This window comes from Nothoprocta perdicaria, unplaced genomic scaffold (genome assembly GCF_003342845.1).
Source record: "Nothoprocta perdicaria isolate Ctin4 unplaced genomic scaffold, notPer1 scaffold_169, whole genome shotgun sequence".
Taxonomy (NCBI): Eukaryota; Metazoa; Chordata; class Aves; order Tinamiformes; family Tinamidae; genus Nothoprocta; species Nothoprocta perdicaria.
In genome coordinates this window covers 751,375-775,825 of record NW_020454860.1, presented here as the reverse complement: position 1 = coordinate 775,825, position 24,451 = coordinate 751,375, and the positions used below count along the sequence as shown (strand labels likewise).

The following is a 24,451-nucleotide window of genomic DNA, read 5'->3' as shown; positions in this document are numbered from 1 at the left end:
CGGGGCGCCGGGAGCAGCGCGGGGCGAAGGGCGGGGGCCGGGCGCGCTCGTGCCCGAGCCGCGTAACGGCCGCGAGCCTCGGCACCCGGAGGTGCCCGGGGAGAGCCCGAGGTGATTCCTGCTTCTCCTGTGTCTGCCCAGACTTTTAAAATCAGTTTCTGTGGGGATACCATGACCATCGGGTTAAAGTAACTRCGACTTCAGAGTTTATTTAATGGCTGTGCTCTCTGAGCGCGCTTTTGTCCCATTGCATGTAAGTGTCCTGAGAATTTTCACATTAAACTACCTCTGCAGAAGGAGGAGCAAAATGGGGTAAAACCAAGTTAAAATCGAGCCCTTGATTCTTTTCTGTGCGTGTAGGTATGAAAACGCTTCTGAGAGGCTGGTGCCGATGTGCTGACAGGCGCATTGTGTTGTTGGGGCATTGTTGCAATTGGCAAGTGCCTTCCAAGTTATAGATGTGGCAAACGGATGGGGTGAGGAACCAAGTTGGTGTCTTTTATTGTCTGAAACTTTGTTTCCCTGCTGCTGCTGTTGTCCTYCACGTGCAGGTTTTGTGTGCAGCTCCATGTTGAGGTGAGCTTTTTGGCAGTTCACCTTGGCATCCTAGAGGTAACTTTAAAATATGCTGATTCTGGTGACAGGTTCTATTGAGATACTACTGTGTTTTCTCCTCTCCTATGCTATGGCCAGCGTACCAGCCGTATTGCCCTTATGTTGTCTCTCTGAGGTGATCTGAAGGAAAAAGAAGAGAAAAAAAAGCGAGATAGGAAAAGGCAGTTTTTAACCTTAATCATTTCAGTGGTGAAGTTGAACGTCCCACAAGGGAGTGGGTGGCCGGCAGCAGAAGCACATGGAGGGCGAGGGGATCTGGAGCTTCCACAGACCCCTCGGACCTGGCTGGAGYGCAACCAGCAGCAGTAACCAACCCGGCTGCATCTGGGGGCAGGTGCTCACGTGGCAGGGGTTGCTGTTAGGGGAGCAGCTGTGGTCGTTTGCAGCCTACTGTAGTTGTATGCGAAGCAGGAGATGGCTTTTAATATTGCGCTGAATTCAAACATGTTAAAATGTCTGGGTATTTCAGATTGTTGCACGAAAGAGAATGCTGTCAGGTTATATGTCTCTAAGAAGAAGTACGGAGATGAATGATATGGTCCAGACATTCTGCATGCTGTATAACTTGGGAAAGCTGTACAAGATTGGTCAGTTGTGCTGTTTGTACTGGGAGGGAGGATTGCTTCCCAGTTTCTCWTATCCAAAGAGATATTGTCATGTGGTTTTCTTGTTTTCACAAAGATTCTGTTCAGTTATGTATATTATTGATGTCTTGTAACCCCTGACTCAAAATACAATCTTTGCAGGTATTTTAATTTTTGGTACCTGCCTTGTATTGGTCTGCCTTTCTTATACACTGATGTGTCGTCTGATGTGTTATTTGTTTTTTGTTTGTTAGCTCTGTTTTGTTTTATCAATGTAATATTTTATTTTTGTATCTCTAAAATGAATCACTGTCTCTTCATCTCTGTAGGTTTGTATTTGAAATGTGCCCAAGTTTAAACACAAATGGGAAGTCTATTAGAAAACATGCAGATCAACAAAGAATGGGCTACCAGCAGCTCTGTGTGTGTGTGGTGACTGTTGTTTTAATCATATATGTAAACCAGAACTGAGATGCTTTTTTTGTGTGTGTGCATGTATGTATTTCATGGAGTCAACTTCTGGGTGCATTTGATGTTGTTTTGCAATTCTGAAGTGACCACCTTGAATTTTCTGCTTGTTTGTTCTCCAGACATCTGAAAATGTCTAGAGTCTAAAACCTTCCTTGTTCTTTATTCAGGCATCTTGCTGATTTGCCTGCAGTTCAGACTTGAGTTTTACCTGCTGCTGAAACATGCTGTTTTTCCCGAGGCTCAGTCTGCCGGATGAATCTGCAGGTACAGGTGCTGTGRCCAAGAGCACAATCTGTCCCTGGCGTTGTGCTGGCAGGAGCCCTTTGTGTAGCTGCCGTATTGGGAAAAGCTGAACTGCTTCTGAGACAGCTSTGCTGTGAGCGCAGCCCCTCAGGGGAGCAGGGAACTGCTACTGTGCAGCTACTTCCAGCCTCACCCGCTTCCTCTTCTTCCTCAGGTGGCCTGTAGTGAACACCCACGACAGTGTCTCCTATGTTAAAGGGGACGATCTCCSCTTTAATCCTCACCCGCAAGCTCTCAGCTCACTCTCAGGCAGATGTTCCAGTTGCTCTTCCGCATGAAGAGCCGCTCCCTGCCTCGCCTTCCAGTCCGTCTTTCCTAAGAAGCGCAGAGCCCTCTAGGAGAGCACTCCAGTCCTGCGAGCTGTCCCCCTGGGGCTCCATCGCTGCAGTGAGACCGTGGCCCTGCAGCTGCACGCACATCCATGAATCCTTCTTGTTTATTCCCCTGCATATCATATGGGTGTTTTGGAGCAGTAATGGAGCCTGCAGGTTTCCCAGGGTCCTTCAAGGTCATGTCCCATCTACACTTCCGCTGTTATATGCAGTAGTTACCAAGTAGGATGTGATACCACCTTGGTTTGTGCTTTTTACTTACTCCATGGTAGTTTGCTAGTGTATTTATACCCTCCTTGTCTGATAGGAGGAAATATTTGTTAGTGAGATAATGCATTGGTTGCTTCTGTTGTTTTTGTTTGTTTGTTTGTTTTTCTTTTTTAACTCCTCTCTTAAGTTGAAATCATTCCTGTAGTGGTTTGGTAGTCCAGATCTTGCCTGTGAACTCTTTGGGCAGGTTCCGAGGCRAACTCCAGGTTTGCAGTGTGCCGGGAAACACCGAGCAGAGGGTCTCGAGCTGCTGGTCGGCCGCGTGGCCTAATGCAGTGCAGCTGAAGCACCCTGGCTCTGTCACGGTCTGATATCTGATGTTTCCCTCCGGGCTCAGTTTGCTCACTTGGGTGCAGAGGTGGTGCCAGTGGCCCGGTGCCTTGGTCTGCACAATGGTTTCTACCAGGCTCAGCAGCCAACCGGCTTGGCTTTCTTCCAGGAGTTGTTTTAGCTCGCTGAGCGCTGCCCATCCCAGTGCTCTGCCACCAGATCCCTGTGAGAAGGAAATACAACCTTTTGTCTAGGTGTGCCTGTGTTAATGTTTGTGATTAATTAATCTGACTCAAATCCGTAAAAGTCATTTTTCCTCTATCGGGCACCTGTTGCCTAATAAATCTGTTGCCCCACTGTAAATGAACTGTGGTTTGTGYCAGCTGCAGTGCACAGATGTAGAAAAGCCCTAAGCATGTGTGATATCAGTCCAGTAATTGTTAGAGCCTTAGCAGCTCATGTGCAGCTTCCCTCTTCGTGGGCGTCATTCATAACCCATTTGCAAGAAGGTGATGTTGGAGAACATAAATGCTACTGTAAACTTGAGCTCATTTTTTTCTAACCATTACATGGCCTTATTTGCCATTTGAATTTTCATCTTAAGTTCATGTGGAACCCCCCTTTTCTCTCTCATAAGTGGTTTCAGTGCTAAGTAGCATCTTAMAATGATTTACACTTAGATAATACCTTTCAGTATAGGTCTGAGATAACACTGGTGAAATGCATGTTAGTACCAAATAAATTGAACTATAGRGATAAAAAATCTCCACTCTTTTCTAGTGGTGGCTGCTCTGGTCAAGAGAGTCTCTTAGCTTTGTTGTGGGGAGAGGAAGGTCCAGGACAGGGCATCTTTTGCCAGCTGACATTGCAATAGATGGCAGAAGCAGTAGCCCCTGCCCTGGATATCCTTTGTCAGGCAAGGGCTCCTGCAAATCCTTGTTAGCCAAAAAGAATCCCACTTTGCTGCTCACGTTCCTGCTGTTACTCACTGGCATCACGGGTGGCAGCGAATTCCTCATTCTGCTTTGAAGAACAATGTCCCTCAAAACAAAGGGCTGCTTAAGCTGCTGGTTTAAGCACATTGGCTTTGCTGGAGGTTATTGAGCTCTGCTCCTGCARTTGTCCCTCTGATGCTGTTCAGCAGCTGTTGTTCACATGCGGTTTCTGAGTATCTTGTGAGGCAAGTAGATCTGTGGAGGTTAAAGTAACAGGTAACAGCTATTATCTGTGCTGTCTGCTCTTCAGATAGTTAGGAATCTCCTTGTTTAATAGATAACCAAGTGCTGCTCCAAAACACGAGTGTCCTTTGACTTGACGGGTTTYAACAATTGCTAGTGAACAGTTGCTTAAAACAGCCCAAATACTGAGATGTTTTTTGCCGTAACTGCAGATAACTTGTGAGTTGTATTCAAATTCAAACAGCTCCTTTAAGATAGGAAAAACACATGTATTCTTACCTTAAGGAGCCTCTTGAGTATTCAGCAGCATGAATGTTGCAGAGGCTTCCGAACAGTGGGTGTCATGAACATGTGCTAAGCAGCTAAGTAAACTACAATTTGTGTCCGAAAAAAGTGTTGCTTTTGGCTATAATAGATTTTGGCCATAATGGAAAACAGTGTATTTGGTTTTGGCATGACTGTCAGACATTTGTGCTGGGGCCACAGCTGGGCGCAAGTCTAGCAAAAAGTGTGAACCCAGAAAGTGTTAAAAAAATGTTAGTTAGTGATGGCATCTGTGCGAGTTGTAAAGCACGAAAGACTCTTGGTGATAGGGGCTTTTTAGCACATACTGGTTTGTTCTGAGCGAGCTTAATGCAGCAAAAGCATTTGTGTCTGGAGGAAACGGACTCTTAATTTGTTAGCATGAATTAGGTTGTGACAAAACATTTAAAATATCCCTTTTGAGCATGAAAATACAATGAAAAGGTGTTTTTCAGCAACTGCTTGTTCCCAAATGGCTGTGGCAGGATCCCAGACTCCCTTATGGAAGTGACTGTGCAGAGCAGACCTTTCACAGGAGGCTCTTCTGACTGTGTTGGCTTCAGGGGCAGGGCTGTCCGTGACTGTGGGATGAAAATACGAGGGCAATTCCTGCCTTGCTGGTATGTCCCAGGGTCCAGTGTGCGAGTTCCAGCTCAAAAATCCTCACGTCCTGCAGGTCTCTCCCCTGGCTTTGGGTAGGATACCTGTTGTGGCCTGTTGCTGTTCCCTTTGGTGTGTGTGAAATGAAGCTCCCTTTTTGCTAGACTGAGAACAGAAGGAAACCTCAACTGTAAGGAACAGAGTAAAGTTGCGTTTTGCTAAAACGCTCACTGTAGTCCTTTACGCCTTTAACAAGGAAAACTAAACTAGGCTGTCGGTGGAGTGCCAGCCTGCAGCTAAATAAAAACTCTTCACTGCTTGGGTTTTTATGCTTGTCAGAACTTATCCAAAGCCAAGCAAGGAGAGAACGGCTCTCCTTTCTTGTTGAAGTTTTCAGAGGAACGACTGGCATGGCTTAGTGCTGTATTTGTACGTGCTGCATGTGCACACAATTACTTACGGACTTTGTTTTATTGCTTATTACTCTGGTTTTCTGACCAAGAGTTGACAAACGACATGCGAGGGGTCCTTGCTCTGTTAGCTCCTTTGCCACAGAGTCAAAATATGCCTGCCTGGTACAACACGTTGCCTGTTGCTGTGGCACCTGCCCACACCTGCAGTGGGTCACGTAAGCAGAGTGTTGTGGGGACTGTTACTTTTAAAAGTATAAATGGCATTTTTTGTCTGAAAATGTTTTCAGCCTGGTGGTAAATAATGTCTAGAATTATTACAGCTGCAGGGAAATGGGGGAAAAAAGGCTCTTTTGTTGGAGTAGTTCTGCCTAAGCTCCATGAACTTGCCTTGGATAATAAGTCTGTTTCTTATTTGAGAACATCTTCCAGAGCAAAACAAGCTCAAAAAATGCAAAAAATAGGTCAGGGATAAATCTGAGACTTAATACAACTCTTTCAAAAGCTGATTGTATATTAAGAATTATTTTAGTTTTCTTGTTTATGGTGTGATGAAAAGATTTCAATGGTTAATGTAACACGAGTTCTTTAATACCTTTAAAAATATGCACACACCTCTGCCTGCAAAGAAAATGAAACAGGCAAGTTTAGCTCTTTAATGCTTTTGACTTCAGCAGGATATACCACGATTATTTAATATGAATTTAGAAGCAGATTTTCTTACGCTTTTCTTAAAGTTTTTAGTTATAAATATTACTAAGTTTTGTCAAACTAAAATAAAAGCTGTATTTTTTGGGGGTGGAGAGTGCATGTCTGAGCAGCTTTTTGTTCCAAGACTATCAATGATTTTTTTTTTACATCAGATACATAAATAAAAGCGCCATTTTCCAGGATTTTTTTTCCTCCTATAGAAAAATTTCTKAGCTTAGAAAAGCTAAGAAAATGAATCTCATCAGTATTTAGAAAAGAGAGTTGAGTTTAAGACTGGCACTGTGTTTTCCAAGCATTCAAACCTGAAGGCGCAGCCCAAATATTTAGTTGCTAGTTTAACCTACAATTTCTAGACACCCTGGGTGGTACTCTCCCTTGAATGGATATGCAACGCTAAACTTTTTTTCTCTTTATCAAAATAGGGTTTTTTTATCCAGAGCTTCACTTTTAAGACGTCCACCTTTCAGAACAGTTGCATTCTGTGCAAGTGGAGGAGCAGCATGGCTGTGTGCCTCAGGCTGTTGAGAGAAGCACTCGGAAGGGGAGGAGTCCTGTGCACCCCAGCAAACAACCTATGGATTTTCTTTCCTGTGAATATTGCTGTGGCCTTGGCTCTATGATGACTAGATGTGCTCTCTAAGCAGGGCTTCAAAGTGCGTGGGTGGGAGCGGGCCCTCTGGCCAGCCTGAAACAGCTGTGGGACTAAATGAAATTAATTGGCTGTGCTGGTGAGGTAGGGAACAAATGCACACGTGCTCCTCAGCATAGCTTTCGTTGATKCTTCTTTTTCCCTCTGTTTGTAATGGAAACCTAAAGCCTGGTGTATTTAAATGATTTTGGTGCTGGGAGGACATGTCTGAATGTGTGCCTTGCCTCTCGTGCTGTGTGCTCCCTTTTTGGGTAGGGAGTAACTTGGAACACCACTGAATTTTGTAACCTGCTTGCAAAGAAATTTCTGTTGTTGTTTGCTGTAGAATTCCCAGAGGAAAAATCCAAGCTGATTTTTCTGTAATATAATTTCTGACTACTGTGTGTATTAGTTAGAGACCAGTAAGAGTTGCTGTTCTGGGAGCCRAATTTAGAACATATTTAAAGTTAATAGAACTTTCCTTTCAGACTTGTGCTACGTTTTAAATTAACAGCTTAGCAAACATATAGCTCCTTGGCTTGCCATAAATACGTGTGCACTCTGCTTCGGGTTTGTGTATCCATTGAGTTGCATACAGTGTAGGAGGAAAGGTGATGCTAATCATCTCTAATCAATCTGAGCTTAAATCATGAGAAACAAAACCCTAACAAAAGACACATATGACTGTGCTCTATGAGTATCAAAGATGGGGATTGGTGTCGAGTAGACCAAGCGATGAGAGAAGAGCTTTTCTGCCAAGAGGAGTATTTAAGAATTCCCTCCCTTATACAGCTTCCCTGGGAAGCCTCTGCTTAGGAGAGTGCCTCTGGGGTGTTTCTCTTTGGAYGCTTGTTTTTGTGCAGCAGCTGAGGCTGGCACCCGTCGGCTGATTCACTCGTGCCGTGGTTGGAAACCAAGCCTTAAACCAAGGAGCTGTGCTGCCRCCACTGCCCCCACCTCCAGGTTTTCAATTGTAAGAAGCTATTTTGAGGCTTAAAAGTCATCAGAGTGGCATGAGGCTTGAACAGAGCAGGCATTGGGAAGGGCGAAAGGCTGGCAAAATGGGAAGATGCTTCTGAGTTTCTCTCACGGCGATCGGAGCAGAGTTTGTGACGCTAGTGGTGGGTGAGGGAGGACAGGAAAGAAAAATGTGGTTGCAGGGCAGCACTTAAAACTGCCAGCAAATCCTAGGTGCTCTTTTTGGTGTATGTGATTCAACGGGTGAAGGGCAGGGAATCCTGCAGCTCGCTCTTTGCTCTTCCCCTACTCAGAGGGTGGAAGAGTGGCCCGGATGCTCATGCCTCTGTTCACACTGGGGTCTGGCACACGAGCTGCAAGCTGGCCACGTGGGTGCTGAAGCTGGACTAGAAAGGAGGAACAGCTGAGGCATGGTTGGTAATCCTGCGTCGTCTTCAGGGCATCTTTTCTTAGTATCTTCTGCAGCTGTGTGTTTACTCAGTGTGTGCCACAGCTCGGTTGGAGAAGGTCTTTTTACATCTGAGTCCTTATAAGCTTCTAATGGGTGTTTGCTGACTGCTGGGTAAGGGTGGAGGTTGCGAGTGCGTTGGTGCGGGAACGCCGCCAGCCAGCGGGCAAGGGCAGAGCTAGAGCGCTGCTTGGTGAAGCCGGGGGGCCGAATCGTGCAGTGTCTCCTCCCAAGGGCAGCCTGTGGCCGCCCCRCACTTTCCCTCAGCCTGGGGCGGCTCAGCAGCTCATGTGAAGCTGCAGAAGAGCCAGTAACAATCTAGTGTGCAGAGGGCAAAACTCTGGGTTTCYTCTCCAGCAGCTTTTGCTCATCGTTTCACGGAGTGTTTTCCACTTATTTTTCCTATCCTGCTGGATCAACTTGGGTCTGCCAGGCTGCATTCGTTTCAGCTGGAAACCTTGCCCATTTGAACTGTTCTGAAGGCTCTGTTGCTTTCACACTTYGTGTCTGCTTCTTCCGATCACCGCTTGTCACATCAAAACCTCCCTAGCTTTCTAAAGAGTATTGGCTGCGCTGTTAGATGCCAGTGTGGGGAATTGGTTTAAAAGCTGCTCTGCTGTCTTGTATACCTGCAAAAGAGAAATCTGTTGCATCCTTCCAAAAATAGGAAGGAGGGAGGTTTTCAGAAGTCCAGGCTAGAGTTTAGTGCTCGGATCCCTCTTAYATCTTTGAAGATAAGCCATTATGTGTGCTCTTTGCTGGCTATGAAGCTTTTCTTATGTGAACTGACTGATGACTTTTCTTTTTCAGAGCCCCCTTGATAGAGCTCAAGCTGCCAAGAACAAGGGAAACAAATACTTTAAAGCAGGAAAGTATGAGCAAGCCATTCAGTGTTACACTGAGGCTATCAGCCTGTGCCCCCCTGAGAAAAACCTCGATCTTTCTACCTTCTATCAGAATAGAGCTGCTGCCTATGAGCAACTGGTAAGAAATAAATCATGTTTATTGTACAAAGTTACATTGCACATTATGTATGTTGACATTTTTGTCCACTGGTGATTYGCAGATAAGTGATATCTGCTGCCTTTAAAGCAGGATGCCATTGCTTGCAGCTTTTAATTTTTCATTAGCTCATCATCATCCTTTTTTCCATGTGCRTTTGAAATTATTTTCTGTTAACTCATGTCAGTCTGTCCTGTGTAATTTTTATGTGTRTGTCTCGGCCCTTTCTTTTAAGGCAAGATGTTTATTTGTTATCCTATGGCACAACCTTCTTGTAAACCTATTACTTTTGCTTTTCTCTACTAGTGTGTTGCAGCTATATGAAAGTTACGTATTTTGGTGGTGCTACTTCAAAAGCTAGTAAAAGAAAAACCTACAACTTATAAAAGCCCAACCCCAGAATTTTGCATAAGTGGAAGCACTTAGTTATTAGCTATGTGTACCTGATCTTTGTTTTAGAAATGGATTAGTGTGTTTTATTATGTTAGCAACAAATTTATGGGGCCAAATTGGAAAGCTATGTAAAAGAATTGAGAAGCAGCTTGGTGTGGTCTGAAGTATCAAGTGAGAGGCTGGATGCATAGAACAATTTAGCCTGCAGAGTTAGAGGGGGATGAAAGAGTTCTTGCCTAAATAAAAAAAAAAAAAAAAAAAAACTTGTAATACTAATTATGAGTATATATATATGAGTATATACTATATATACTTATATATGAGTATATATAAAATGTATTATGCAATTATATATGATTATGACTTAATTATACCATTTTATGAATAATGAATGCCTAAGAACTGTATCCAGTTCCTGTCTTTCAGTTATTAGAAAAGACATTTTTTATGCTTAATTTCTGTGTAGCCTAAATTTTATGTAGCCTAGAGATCAACTCTATTCCTGCATATTCATCTGCCATCCCTTTGAAGTGTACACTGTAGGGAATGAAATACCCTTTGAACTAGCGAACTAAATATCGCCATGTATCATCCCTTCGAAGTATATAGTGTTGTGAACTCAAACAAAAATAGTAAACTAAATAACATTGTATTTTAGCCCTTGGCTAATCTTGAGTGTTGTTTTTTGTTATACTTGCATCTTGTTTCTCCTTCTGTTGTGTGCCAGTCCTTCAGTCCCACCGTCACCTCCTGCATCTGCTCGTTGTTGTCTTCCGCGTGCTTTGTGCAACTGCTCGGGTTCCATTTTCTGTTGGGATTGGCGTTCTGCTAGGTGGCCATCCTGGGACAGGTGCCTTCCAGTGGTGGCTGGCGGGGTCTGACCAAGGAACTCGCGGAAACAGCCCCGCACAGGGAGCACCAGAGCGCTGGGAGCTGCAGCTGCTGCTGGGAGGGCGGCGGGGCTGGCAGCGGCAGCRGCAGCAGCAGCCCGTATGGCACGGTGCGGCGCGGCCAGCGGTGTCCCCTTCACGCTCCTCCTCTTCTGCCYGCAGCAAAAGTGGACGGAAGTGGCGGACGACTGCACAAAGGCTGTTGAGCTTAACCCCAAGTACATCAAAGCTCTCTTCAGACGGGCAAAGGCTCACGAGAAGCTAGACAATAAGAAGGAGTGTTTAGAAGGTGAGTCCCTCTTGGGGTGTTTGTACTTGAAGGGGAACTTGGGCACTGTGGAAACAGGAAAACAGGATTGTCTTTTCTTGTTGTTTTGTTTTCCTTCTGTGACTACAGTAATACCCCATCATGTAGAGAAAAACACTCACAGCTACTGCAAGTGTGTTTCCTTCTGCTCTAAGAAGAAAACTTCTATTTTCTGTTGCAGAGAAATAACTTCTCTAGGAACTAAGGTGTTTCTGCAGGTTTCATTGGGCACGTATTAAAGCAAAAACAGCTTCAGTAGTATTTCTGTGTAGTATAAGAACAATGATATTTGAAACAGATTTTTAATTATATATTAACATCATATATTTGGCAGAACCTCCTGTATCAAATCCTTGTAAATGTTATCAAAACACAGAATCACAGGATGGCTGAGGTTGGAAGGAACCTCTAGAGATCATCTAGTCCAACCCCCCTGCTCCAGCAGGGACGCCCCGGGCACAGGGTGGCATCCAGATGGGTCTGGAAGATCTCCAGAGAAGGAGATTCCTCARCCTCCCTGGGCAGCCTGTGCCAGGYGTCTGGCACTCTCACAGTAAAGAAGTTCTTCCTCGCACGGAGGTGGAACTGCCTGGGTTGCAGTTTGTGGCTGTTGCCTCTTGTGCTCTCACTGGGCCCCACTGAAAACAGCATGGCTCTGTCCTCATGATTCACACAGGCTGCTAAGRTCCCCTCTCAGCCTTCTCCTCTGCAGGCTGAACAGGTCTGTCCATCTCAACCTGTCCTCAGAGCAGGAGGTGCTGCAGGCCCCTAATGGCCTTTATAGCCCTAAGCTGGACTCTCTCCAGGAGCTCTGAGTCCCTCTTGTACTGGGGCGCCCAGCACTGGGCCTGCTCCAGCTACGGCCACTCCTCCCAGTTTTGCATCATCAACACACTGTGAACTGTCAGGAAGACGTAACTGAGACGCCATCAAAGTTAAGGATAATTAGAGGTCAGGTGTGTTGTCTGAAGATAGCTCTGAACTAGATGTTGCTTTGAAAATACTCATTTAAATTGCAGGGAGTGAAATTATCCCTGCTGAAGCAAGATGGAAAGGCAAAAGTTTTCTGCTGTTCCAGTGTTATCAAACAAGGAAAGAAAACCAAAAGGTGTTCTGGTAGCTCGAGAATGTAGCTATTAAGAAAACTAAATTAGTTTTATGATGTATAACAGCTAAGAACTAGATCTGCTAGATCRGAAGATGAATACAGTGAGGAAAACGCGTGCTCTGCCTGGTGGTGCTGGTGCTGTATTTGTTTTTTCCCCCTCTTCTCTGCAATGGCAAGTTGCCTTTCTGTCCTGGAGGAGAACAGGCACTAGAAGGCACTTAGGCCACTGGATCGARCCCCTCGCAACTGCCCAGCGGCTTCAGAAAAATCTGCAGAACATTTGCTGAGTCTGCCAAGGACTTGCTGCGGAGCAGCTGCTTCCGGAGCCCCGCAGCAAAATCTAGAGCTTGGGTAGCTCTGATAAACTGCGAGATGAGCAGAGCCACAGGAAAGATCCTGGGTCTCTGCAACGGCACGATTGTTTTTAGACGTTGCTTCTTCATGATGCTGGCAGCACTGTTTTTAGCCATTGTTTTCAACCTGCCCTTTGTTTTTAGCTTACAGTTTGTTTCAGATCTGAAAAATGTCAGATTTGCATGAATATTGTCTGCTTTTTCCTGAACTAAGTAAATCTTTTTTCTAGTAAGATGCTGCCTGTACCACCAACCGTCCCAGGCAGGGAGGTGCATCCGTGCAGTAGAGGAAGGCAAAGCAAAGTAAAACTGGTTCATGCAAACGTAGCGRAATAGAGCACATGTGGAACGGAGGGCGAGGAGCCCCCGTCTTGCCTGCTGCTCCTGGCTGGGGTGTTTTTTCCCAGGAATTTCTCTGCACCTTGACCATGCCAGAGCTGGGGGCATTTTTGATAGGAATCATCACCTAAGAGTCTCTGGTGTTACAGAAACCACACTGGAAGCGTGTGATAGAAAACCTGCTTTTCATTGCCATAAACTGCTTGAATTTCAAATCCAAACTCTGATGTTCAGTGACTAGCCTTACACAGTAGCTTCATGGGAACTATATTTTAGGCTTCTGGTAAGCCTTTTCCTAGGATTTTTCCTTCTTAATGTATATAGCCTGTCCCTTTCACAGAAATACAAGTTAAATAGGGAAGACTGATGTGTAGAGTTACATTACTCAGCAACGTTTGAGGACCCAAAGGAGTAATGATAAGGTGCCCCAAGGGCTCACTGCAAAATATTGTTCAGGCTGTGAGTGGAAGTGATGTGGGCTGGCATTTTAAGTGAGATAGAGAAATTCTTCTTAATTTGCTCCTTCCCAGATGCACAGAGGTGTGCAGAAAGAGTGTAGTATTATAGGAGAAGGGTTCTCAAACTGAGAAAGGAAATGGGATCRGACAGAATTTGAGTTTAGTTTCAAAAGCAGAAAATTAGGACTGATCGCAAAAGAAAAGCTGTGGAAAGCCCCACTGGAAGTATGGACTTAAGGATGTTGTAGATTGAAAATGAAAAAGAAAAAAAGAAAGAAAAAAGATTTGGTGAAATCCTTTTACCGAAAGGAGATCACTTTGCCAGTATATTTTGTATTTTRGAAAATGTGGCAAATACAGAAACTGGAAATGGAGGCTTTCATCTGCGAAGGGGATGTGTGTTTTGTCAGTGGCTTATTGTATTAGTGGTGCATTTTGTACTTTAGTTACTCACACAGCTGTTTCTAATTTTTGTATGTTCCCTAGATGTCACTGCAGTCTGCATTTTAGAAGGCTTTCAAAACCAGCAGAGCATGCTGTTAGCTGATAAAGTTCTTAAACTGCTCGGGAAAGAAAAGGCCAAAGAGAAATATAAGGTAAGACTTGTGATATTGAGGATAAGTTCCAATTCTGCTTGCTTAGTTGTTGAAACGTAGATTTGATTTTGGCAGTTGTTACAAGGAAGTCACTCTTTTCAGCTGGTGAATGGAAGAATCAACATCAGCAGTTTAGGGCAAAGTTCCTGCTTTGCTCGGGATGTTTTCTGTTGGGGCAGCTACTAGTCCTCCTGAAGCCTCTTTAGGAAAAGAAGCCTCTTTGTGACTTGTAAAATCTTTTCACTGAATTGAATAAAACAATTGCTACCCCTTAAGCTGTGGGTTGTGTGCTAAAACAGCAACAGGGGCATYCTCGTTTGCGTGAGCCAAATGTTCAGTTAGCTCCATCAGTTCTGGTGTGTCRTTTTGCTGAGTTAGCCATGGCGTGTGTGGAGACAGGAAGGGTTAGAAATGGTCATCAAAAATGCCACAGCAATTTGGGTTCCATATTTGATGACTGACTTGCAATGAGAAGGAAGGCTGGGAGCTTTTTCCCCAAGGAAAATTTTATTTTATAAACAGAAATTTTATGTAAGTTAACAGAGGAATTCTTGAGTGTTAAGAAGTGAGGAAATAAGAATGGTAAAGTTTTTGATTTGTTTTAAAATATGTAAGAAATGATGCCTTAGGAAGTCTGATCTTTTTGTTCACCGGCAGCCTTCCTGCTTCTCTCTTGAGACRCAGGCCTTCATGTTGTCAGATTCATTTGTGACACTCGATCACAGACTGTTTCTGTTCCAGCGCTGTCAATAGCTGCTCCTACGTGTACTTTTCTGCTTGGAATCACCCAGACTTCTTTGCATTGGCCTCAGTAAACCACAGTAATGTGAACTTCAGAAGTATAGGGGTAGCGAGCTGTGGTTTTAATTCCCACTGGGTACTAAGTTCTCAGCTGAAGCTTAAATAACCCCGAATGGCAAACYATCAAGTCAGAAAATACAGAGCTATCATTGCGGTTATCAGTGGACAGTCATAATTTCTTTTCTTTCACGAGTGATTGACTGTTGACTTCAAGTATGTGGCCTGTTCCTTTCAGAACCGGGAGCCCCTGATGCCCTCCCCGCAGTTCATCAAGAGCTACTTCAGCTCTTTCACAGATGATATCATCTCCCAGCCTTTACTTAAGGGAGAGAAGTCGGATGAAGATAAGGATAAAGAGGGAGAAGCTGCAGAAGTGAAAGAAAAGTGAGTGTACAGTTGGAAGCTTTTAGGTACTGCAATTAAGTTTTCAGTCGTTCTGATACTGTGCTCCGCGTAACTTGCTGCTGTTTTATAATGCTCCGCGTAGGAAATCCCGCGGTGATAAAAGAAACCTGTGAAATAAGATCAGTGTTGGAAAAAAAGTGAAACGTTTGTGAAAACTGGCTGGCTGACCAAACCGGCAGCGGCTTTTGTGCATTAAGCCTTGGAAGACAGTGAGAGCAGGAAGAAAATGCTGAGTATTTATATCTAGTACTTGGGAGGTGGGAGGATGGGGAGAAAGCTGAAAGGGTTTCTGGAGAGAGGAGTGTTTTATATGAGAGGAAGAGTTTTTGAGGAAGAGATCGAAATCCAGCCTTTGGATTGGAAGGGAAAATCCAAGCTAGGAAAAAAGGTCTGTGCTATGAAAACTGAACTACAGCAGCTGAGGCTAAAAGCATCTTTATCTTTCCAGAATCAAATTGSACCAGCATGAGAGGTTCATTTTGACAAAGAAAAACTTAAAATCTTGAAAGAAACTTGAGTGCGGAGGTTCTTTTGTTTTGTAATTGATCAAATCCAGTACACTTAGTTGACAAGACTGTACTTTACTTTTTTGCTGTGAAATCTTTTACATGTAAAATGCATGCTGCTAAATTTTATATTTGATTTTTCAACCTGGGATGCCACACCTGCCTTTTTTAAGTCAGAGATTATAGCTGGCCTTAAAGAAGAGGGGAAAAAAAAAGTCAAGAGACAAATGAAGCTTAAATTGAGGAGGAAAAAAATCTTTGTTTTCTTTCAGATGTAATTTGGACACTTTGTGTCTAAATTGTTTTCAATCAGATGACTTAATCCAGAAATATTCAAAACTCTGCTTATAATGCTAATGTTACAACTTAGTATAGAAGAACTGTTGTTTGTTATGATATAAAAAATAATATGTCTGTACTGAAACTGGAGTGTTCAGTGGATGCTTATGTATATACAGCTCTGCTAACATCATTTACAGCTCTGGCTACTTGAGAGCAAAACAATATATGGAAGAAGAGAACTATGACAAAATTATCAGTGAGAGCACAAAAGAAATTGAAGCCCAAGGGAAGTACATGGCAGAAGCGTTACTGCTACGAGCCACCTTCTATTTGCTCATTGGCAACGCAAACGCCGCCAAACCAGACCTCGATCAGGTGATCGGCATGGAAGGCGCAAACGTGAAGGTAGGGACTGGCAGCGCTGGAATGCAGAGTGGGCTAAGAAAGCGTAAGAGTGCAAGAGTGGACGCGCAGTGAAGTTCAGAGCTGCTGCTTGCAACTTTGCAGGCCCTTAATGGCAGCGCTCTGTTTCCTTCCGYTATCACCTTGTTTTATTTCTGGGGAATTGTGCTGTTGCTGCTGCACTGGCAGTATTTCCAAGACAGCCGTGCTCAGCCTTATGAATGGAGGCATAGATGAAGTGGAATCAATTAGAGGCTTCTATAAGCTGAAGATCTGAATTCATAAATAAGAGGGAAAACACTAGTTGTACTTGCATGTTGAACTGCTGCTCAAAATGTTGATGTGTTTGTAAGCAGAGCGAACAGGCCTCCTAACGGTTCCCTGGCTATGAAACCTGGCGAACCTACAGGCTGACTTACTTGCAGTTAYGCAGATGACTAATTTATACTGATCGATTTAGACTCGGCGTGAATTCAGTTGCCGCTTAGGTTAGCACAGCRTGCTAAGTTGTGGCGGTCAGTGACAGGTGGTGGCCACCTTAGTGGTGGCCAGCGACAGGACAAGGGGTAWTGGGTGCAAACTGCAACCCAGGCAGTTCCATCTGCATGTGAGGAAGAACTGCTTTCCTGTGAGGGTGACAGAGCCCCGGCACAGGCTGCCCAGGGAGGCTGTGGAGTCTCCTCCTCTGGAGATCTTCCAAACCCGCCTGGATGCCGCCCTGTGCCCCGTGCTCTGGGTGTCCCTGCTGGAGCAGGGTGGGGYTGGACAAGATGATCCCTACAGGTCCCTTCGGACCTCAACCATTCTGTGATTCTGTAGTGCTGGACCAGCGCTGGTGTCCCTGACGTTCTCGTGCGCTTTCCTCCCCGCAGCTGCGCGCCAACGCGCTCATCAAGCGCGGCAGCATGTACATGCAGCAGCAGCAGCCCGCGCTCTCCACGCAGGACTTCAACACGGCAGCCGACATCGACCCGCAGAACGCGGACGTTTACCACCACCGAGGACAAGTAAACAACCGCGGCGCTTTTGTCCTCGCGTTCGCCTCTTGCGGGATGGGCTGAAAGGAAAGGAGCGAGCCGCTTTTCCTCAGACACGCTCCGTGCTGTTTGCATTGGAAATGTGGGAATTCCGAGCTCGGATTTGTAATGTAAAGGATGCTAGAAGAAAAAGGAAAAGTGCTGTGTACAGACAGTGCCAAGTTTTCCTTAGGAAGACTTCCACAGATCAGTGCCTCTCTCCAGGACTTTGTTAGATCTCCTTAATGCTCAGAGATAGAATGTGGTGTTTGATGTTTGAAGGGGATGAAAGTCCTTCTGCAGTTTGAAAATTGGCATTTTAAAATAACCCTTCAGAAAAGTAGGAGAATAACAAAGTAAGTTTTACTCCTGCAGAGGACTGCAATGTCAGGAAAAAAATCATGACRTTTGAAAGCGAAAATGTGTTAAATCCCACGCAATTCATTAACTGCAGTGAGGCAAAGTAACTTGAGAAACTAGAGCACAGTTATGGAGACTGACCATAACGAGTGGGATCTCTGCTAGAGCAGAAGTGGAGACACAAGGGCCTAAAATGCAAACCCGCTCGGTCCCTACCTGTGGACGTTGCCTTTTTGTGTCTGAAGCCCGGGGTTCACCAGTAGCTCAGGGCTGCCCTGTCAGTGAGCTCTAGGCGCAGGTTTTGTGAGTCGCTAGATAAATGTGAACTGGAAACTACGTTAACTGATGCTAATTGACACGTATCACTTACTTGTATGAAGCGCAGATTAAATACAGAAATAGGATTCTCTTTCGTTCTGGCTAGCTGAAAATCCTGCTCGACCAAGTCGAAGAGGCCGTGGAGGATTTCGATGAATGTATCCGATTGCGACCCGATTCCGCCTTGGCTCAAGCACAGAAATGTTTCGCTCTGGTAGGAAACGGATTGTCTGGGTTTTCTTTCTTTAAAGATGTTCTTGAAGGCACATTTTGTTTCTCAGTATTTCCTTGAAGGTAACTGAAAAGTAGCGGAATGAGCATCTCAGGTTTTTTTATATATAATAAAGCAGGAACTAATGCAACAGATTTTCTTCAATTTGAGTGAGGGCTCATCCCTTTGTTTTTCAAGCTTGGTTCAAGTAGACGGTCTTTTGTCTTTCCAAGTGGTAGCAGATAAAACTTCACTGGCCTCAGCTGGAATGGTGTGAAACACCAGGCCGTCCCTCAAGGAGGAGTAAGGACTTGAGCTTTGCTTAASTGTACAGGACAGGCCTCTCAACTTCCAGAGCTTGCAAAGCAGCTGGCGTGACACATGTGTGTCCTGGGGATATGTGTGGGTCACTGCTGGACACTTCCTTGCTTAATTCTTTTTTTTTTCTTTTTTTTTTTCTGTCTTTGACAGTATCGCCAAGCATATACAGGAAATAATCCCCTGCCTGTGCAGGTAGCCATGAAGGGCTTCGAAGAGGTCATAAAGAAATTTCCAAAGTGTGCCGAGGGCTATGCACTCTATGCTCAAGTACGTTCCTCTTTGTAAAGACRTTCTGGAATAACGCACATCCTTGGATGAGCTACCTTAAATCATGGATATAGGGGCTGTGACGGGTTTAACATGTATTGCTTGTGGATCCCCTGTCGCAGCTGGCACTGTGATGGTGATCTGGGCAGTTAAAGCTTAGCCTGTCCCCTCTAAAGAGCATCAGGTTTGCAAATAAGCTCAGGTAACTGGTGTGCTGGCCCGCGCCGCGCTGCGATGTGGGGAGGCGGCCGATCCCAGAGCGTCGATGTGGTTTTAATTAGAGTTCGCCGGACACACAGCGYGTGCTCGCGGCGCCCACTGACGTGTGCTTCCCTCGTCCGATGCAGGCGCTAACTGATCAGCAGCAGTTTGGCAAGGCTGACGAAATGTATGATAAATGTATCGACCTGGAGCCAGACAACGCCACCACGTACGTTCATAAAGGGTACGTATGGAGCTCGCGCTGCTTGGGGCCACGGGCGGGCGCGTGGCGCCGACGTGAATCGAGTCTAGCTCTGTGTTTGGCTCTGAAAGTTCAGCCACAAAGAGCAACTCTGTGAAAACAACTTAGTGCTGTTAAACAAAGGTTGGAGAAATACMTTTTTTTTGACTAAACTGTAAATAAGACTGAGGTTTCAGTAAAGTTTCATTAGTTTTCATTCCTAGTCAAGTATCTGCACCAAGTATATCTGACTCTGAATTCAGGTCTGGCTTGAAGAGTGTTCTGTGCTGAACTTTTCTCTTTCAGAGAAAAAAAAAATCCTGTTACCAGTTTGCTTGAGAGGAATTTCCCTTTCTTTGGAGGCCTTAAGCTGGTGACATARCTTCCTGACAGTGCATTTCACATATGCCTTCTTTTAAAAGCCCTGAATCTACTCTCTACTCTGCATTAAGAATTTAATGCCTTTGTTTGGAATAGTTTTCARCTTGCATGGGCTGGATTGTGGGGATGCATGAAGTTTGTTCTAAGTTTTCTCCTTCTCTTTCAGTTTACTTCAGCTTCAGTGGAAGCAAGATTTAGACAAAGGTYTAGAACTCATAAGCAAGGCCATTGAGATTGATAACAAGTGTGACTTTGCATATGAAACCATGGGGACGATTGAAGTGCAAAGGTAATGTCAAGATGTTGTGTAAAGCGTCCTAAATTACTTTTGAAGTGATAGCAGTGCTTTAGATTTCTCTATGAATCTTAAGCCTCGAGATCTTCTCAGCAGAAGCCCCAAGTTCTGTTCTGTGACCTGCAGGGAAATCCTTCCTTTCTCAGCAGTGCATTTCTGCTGTGTGCTCTGGCAGATTCCCATGTTTCCCACCATCATACATACTGGACCTCATGCAAATGTGTCTGTGTATGTGAAAATACTCATACGTTTTAAATAACGTTTTGCTGATGGTAGTTGCTGGGTTTCCTGCGTGTCCAACATAGCCCTTTAAACGYCCCGTGCTGCGCCCTGGCCGCTGGTGCTGGGAGTGCGAGCTGGGCTCGTAACCGTGGCCTCCCCCAKGAGCTCTGCACCTTGCAAGGCCCTAGGCTGAAGAGCAGCGACTACGGCGCGCTCCGCGGCAGCGCGAGAGCTTGGGGCTGCTGGGCTTGTGGCAACGGCTGCTSCACGTGTTTAACGTGAATGTGGCGAGTGACAAAGAGCTTTGCCTGCTCTTCTGCGTCTACATATTTTCAGGCCTTGTCTTTGCTATAGGACTTTTCCTCTTGAGTGCCCGGCTGCCTGCAAGGGGGGAGAGAGTCCCTTCAGTTGGGAGTGGAAGACTTCCCACTRATGTCCTGGCCCTGTCTGTGTGGTCTCCCTGGTGTCCCATGGAGAAGGTGTTGTTCCACGCCACCCCTGGGAGGCTCGGAAGGGGAATGCTGCATAACAGCTGCCCTCAGCAGCCCTCCTGGCTTGGGGTGCTGCTCCGAGGGCCCCTCTCTGTGCCTCATCATCACGCGTCCTTAYGCTAGTCCTTGAGCGGATACTCAGAGTCCAGTAGGGAGGGGAAAAGAAGAAGGTGGGGGATGCAGCAGCTGCTTGGCTCTTCTCATTGGGCTGTGCTTGGGCTCGTTGCAGAGGCAACCTGGACAAAGCCATTGAGATGTTCAACAAAGCTATCAATCTGGCCAAATCGGAAATGGAGATGGCCCATCTCTACTCGCTCTGCGATGCTGCCTACGCCCAGACAGAAGTTGCAAAGAAGTACGGACTGAAGCCACCGACGCTGTAAAGGGACACGAGGAGGAGGAGACCTGCGGAAGCGAAGTTGCCCACTTCAGCCAGCCCTAGGGACGCTGTCGCCAACCATGCTGAATGGTGGAACTTAGTTTTTTCCCGTTCGTGGTGTTGTCATTTGTTACATCTGTTAAATGTTTAGGTGTTGTGGGAGTGGTTGTCCGAGGAAGTATGCAGTGTTGCAGCTTGTTCCTCCTGCAGCAAAGACCTTACAGCGCGTTAAGGGAAATAAAGTTGCAGGGGAACAAATGGAAGACATTTTTGGCCATGCAAATAAAAACTTGACATTGGTTCAGTTGGGGTCATTATGTTGTGGGCGATTTTTGCTTTATCAAGTAATTTTACAGCATGTTTTTTTTTCCTGATGATTTTAAAGGTAATACTAGCCAGTGCTGTAAAATAGGTTTCTTTTTTATATGCAGTTAATCCTTGAGAGTTGATTTTAATTTTGCAAAATTGAAAAAAAAAAAAATTTACAGAACTGTTTCATAATAGATTTTTTTTTTTTTTTTAAGCCAATAGCAGTGGAGAGAATCCCTGTAAATATTCCCAGGCATGCACAATCCTGCATAGAAACTACTTAGAAAGAGCCCTGTGGCAGCTAGTGGGTTCGCTTGGAGAGGCTGCATCCTCACCCCAGAGGGCTCCAGTGACCTGGAGCGCCAGAAGGAGCCGGCRCGGAGGCCGCGGCGGCAGGGACAGGGGCACCACCATGTTCCCTGGGRGCAGCCCCGTGTGGAAGGTGCAGGGCGGCCGTGGGGAGGAGCGGGAGCCGCGCGGGCAGGGACGGAGGCGCTCGACGGGCGCTGCCCCCGTGCTTGCTGCAAGGCAGCAGCYGGCAGAGCCTCCAGCCTCCCTGCCCCAGCCTCTGGAGGCTGCGGCCTTCTGGCTCAGTCCTCGCCAGCCCGTAGCAGGACTGGCTGGGGTAAAGGACACAAATTAGCCTGAAGTTCCTGATAAGGAATCTGGAATCTTTCCTGCTCTCTCTTGACCTGGGTATTGTCTAAGATGACGAAGGCCGCAGAAGCGAAGCGACAGCTCTGCAGCCAGCACTGTCTTTAACTGGCAAACATTAAGTAGCAGCATAAAGAGCTTCCTCTCCCTCGGGCTCTGTGCGGGGGTCTTTTTAGTTGGTCTTTTTAGTACTGAAGCCAGTCAGTCCATGCGGCCTCTCCACAGGCTGATGCGACTGATTAAACCTTCTGCAAACACCTCTGACTAGCTCAGCGTACACTGTGTTGGGTTTCTTCCCATCCTAAAAGTAACACTCACCCTGAATTTTCTAGTGTATTTCATCTCTTTAAAACAGTGAACCGAGCTGCGGTGAAGCTGCCCTGCTCTCAAGTTGTGGCACTGACGGCAGCAGTTTGCAGGCTGGGCTTGGCCTTGCTCTCTCGCAGCACCTGCAGAGGCTGCCAGGATGGGCCAGSTCTCCTGTGTCACCTCGCTCGTAGGTGGGGACGGGGATGTCACAGGGCCGCACAGAGCCCGAGGGACAGGACCGTGCAGGCAGCCCCTGAGGACACACTGAGGCCGGGCTGAGGTGCCCTGCTCTCCTGGGGAGTTTTTATTCGCATGGCCTTCTTTCCACTGGCGTTTTCTCCTCTTCATCTTTCCTTTCCTACTGCCTCGCCTCTCACCCCCCAGATCAGTTAAGGGAAAAAAGCATGTGCTGTCTATTACTTAGCATTCCAGATCATCACAGATTTTTTGCCTGTTCTTGAACTAGTTTGAAACTGCACTGAAAGGATGCGTTTGTAATTTTTTTTGTAAATGACATATCACCTGTAAACTCAGTGAATAAATATTACCTTCAAGTACCTCTCTTTGACACGTGTAAGAGCAGGTTTGGGTGAAAAGGCTGCGTAACACAGAGGAATGGCACAAACGGCAGGAAACGTCTCTGGGCTTGCCCAAGGTTGCTTGAGTCYGGGCAGAGCTCATGATGACCAAGTCCCTTCTGACTTCTCTCACCTGAAGACCCCAAATGAAAAATGAGGAAGAGCCGTGGGCTGAGCAAGTCTGGGATGGKGCAGGGCTAATGCTGAAGGCTGAGGGTTACTGGGGAGAGGAGATCCAGCCAAGAAAGCCAGGACTTGGAGTAGCTGGCAGCTGTTGTATGGAGGTGTGTTTGGCTCAGGCTTCTCTTTAGTATGATAGAAGGGATTGCTGGTTTTTAGTGTTATTTTTTAAAGGATGATGCAGTTCAAGCAAAACCTCCAAGACAAGAGCTCAGTGTGACGCTGGTACAATCGTGTGGGCAGCTGGTACTGAAGACAGGCATAAACCCCAGGTGTGGAAGAGCTCGGGAAGCGGCTTCCSCACATCGCAGCCTTCATCTTCATCCCGCTCGTGTCCAGTCCCTTCTGTCTTTGTTCAGAGGCAGAGAGGAGCTCGTCAACAAGGCACGAGAAGCTGTGAGTTGAAGCACTGAGATCTCCATGCAGGTGGGAGGTGGATGGAGGATGGCTAAAGTAGCTGAGCTCTAATTTAGTCTAGAGCTCTAACTTAGAGCCACGGCGCTGGTACCAACGTCCCTGCTGAAGCCAGGTACTCGGGGCACTGCTGTATTTTCTGCATTGCCTTTGAAAAGAGCTTAAACTTCAGCAAGGTGGCTGTGGGGCAGGTTTTGTATTTGTAGAATATTGGTGCAAATGTATATGTATAACCGGGTGACTTTAAAGTGCCTGTGTTCGGCCAATACTTCTTAAAAAAAAAAAAAAAAAAAAAAAAAAAAAAAAAAAAAAAAAGGTGCTGTTACTTTAGCTGTTCTCTAACCAAGGATTGATTATGCACTTTTTCATTTGGGAAAAAAAATAAAAATATCCCACAAGATCCCAGTCCCTGTGTATGCCTTCTGGCAGTGGAGTTACTGGAGGTGCTCAAAGAGCCCTGCTAGAATGGGATGTGGGGGTGGGAAACCAGCCTGCCTTGGACCGCACGTGTGTCCGCTCTGAGCACAACTCGCCCCAGGGGCCATTTCACGTTGCCACCTGCCGCAGGAGGCTGCTCTGGCCACAGCCCCAGCGGGCACTGTGTTCGTGTGCGTGCAGCCTGCGCCTGGCGCTAAGGGTAAATACCGAAGGGTTGCTTGCACCTGGGTTAGGGGGGACGAGCGCTCAGGAAGGCTGCGCTGCGTTACTCCTGCCCAGCCTGCACTGAAGGAGCTGGGGCAGAAAAAGGCTGGTGAGAGGAGCCAGGTGCAGGAGCTCAGAAATACGGGTCAGGATGAGCTGCTCTGGGTGAGCAGCTGGAGCCTTGCAGGGGCCCGCACTGGTGCTGATTGCTCGGGATGTGCAGGGGCTCCAACTCAGATGGAGAATTGCTCATTTTTTATATTTATTTTTTCAACCAATAAATTCTCATTTCACCTTACACTCTGTGACTCTTTTTCTTAGAGCTCCTCTATGGCCTATATACGGGAATGCCAGGCAAGCACAGATAGAGGAAGCTTGCTGGGAGGGAGCTGCCACAGGCTGCGGAATGTGGTGACCTGTCCTTTGAGGACATGAGGATCGTAAGGCGTTGGGGATAGCCTTAGTGTCTGGCTTAATTTACTCATTGCTTTCCATGGAGGTGGCTGGGGCTGCTAGAGGCCACATGCAGCTCAGTTCAGAGAAGTCAAAAGACCATCAAGGAACTATGGAGGCAACAGCTGTGGATCAACATGAAGGAAAAGGTAAGGTGGTTTGAGGAAAACTGGGGGGACTACGCAGAGGAAAACCTGCTCCCTGAGGCCATCTCTTTTCTTTGCCATCTCCTTTAGCCTCATGGCTTGCTTTAGCCTGGTTGCTAC

General features: G+C 46.1%; 1 protein-coding gene across 1 annotated transcript in view; it reads left to right on the top strand.

The window, feature by feature from the left end:
- Window positions 1-20,995, top strand: part of TOMM70 (translocase of outer mitochondrial membrane 70) — a 23,330-nt gene extending 2,335 nt beyond the window's left edge. The window contains exons 2-12 of the mRNA XM_026035882.1: window positions 8,912-9,085; window positions 10,549-10,675; window positions 13,438-13,547; window positions 14,584-14,732; window positions 15,739-15,946; window positions 16,816-16,950; window positions 17,744-17,851; window positions 18,320-18,436; window positions 18,784-18,881; window positions 19,426-19,548; window positions 20,497-20,995. Of these exons, the coding sequence (XP_025891667.1) occupies window positions 8,912-9,085; window positions 10,549-10,675; window positions 13,438-13,547; window positions 14,584-14,732; window positions 15,739-15,946; window positions 16,816-16,950; window positions 17,744-17,851; window positions 18,320-18,436; window positions 18,784-18,881; window positions 19,426-19,548; window positions 20,497-20,650 (1,503 nt within the window). The 3' untranslated portion in view covers window positions 20,651-20,995. The remainder of the gene's footprint in view (window positions 1-8,911; window positions 9,086-10,548; window positions 10,676-13,437; window positions 13,548-14,583; window positions 14,733-15,738; window positions 15,947-16,815; window positions 16,951-17,743; window positions 17,852-18,319; window positions 18,437-18,783; window positions 18,882-19,425; window positions 19,549-20,496) is intronic.
- The last annotated feature ends 3,456 nt before the right edge of the window (window positions 20,996-24,451 follow it).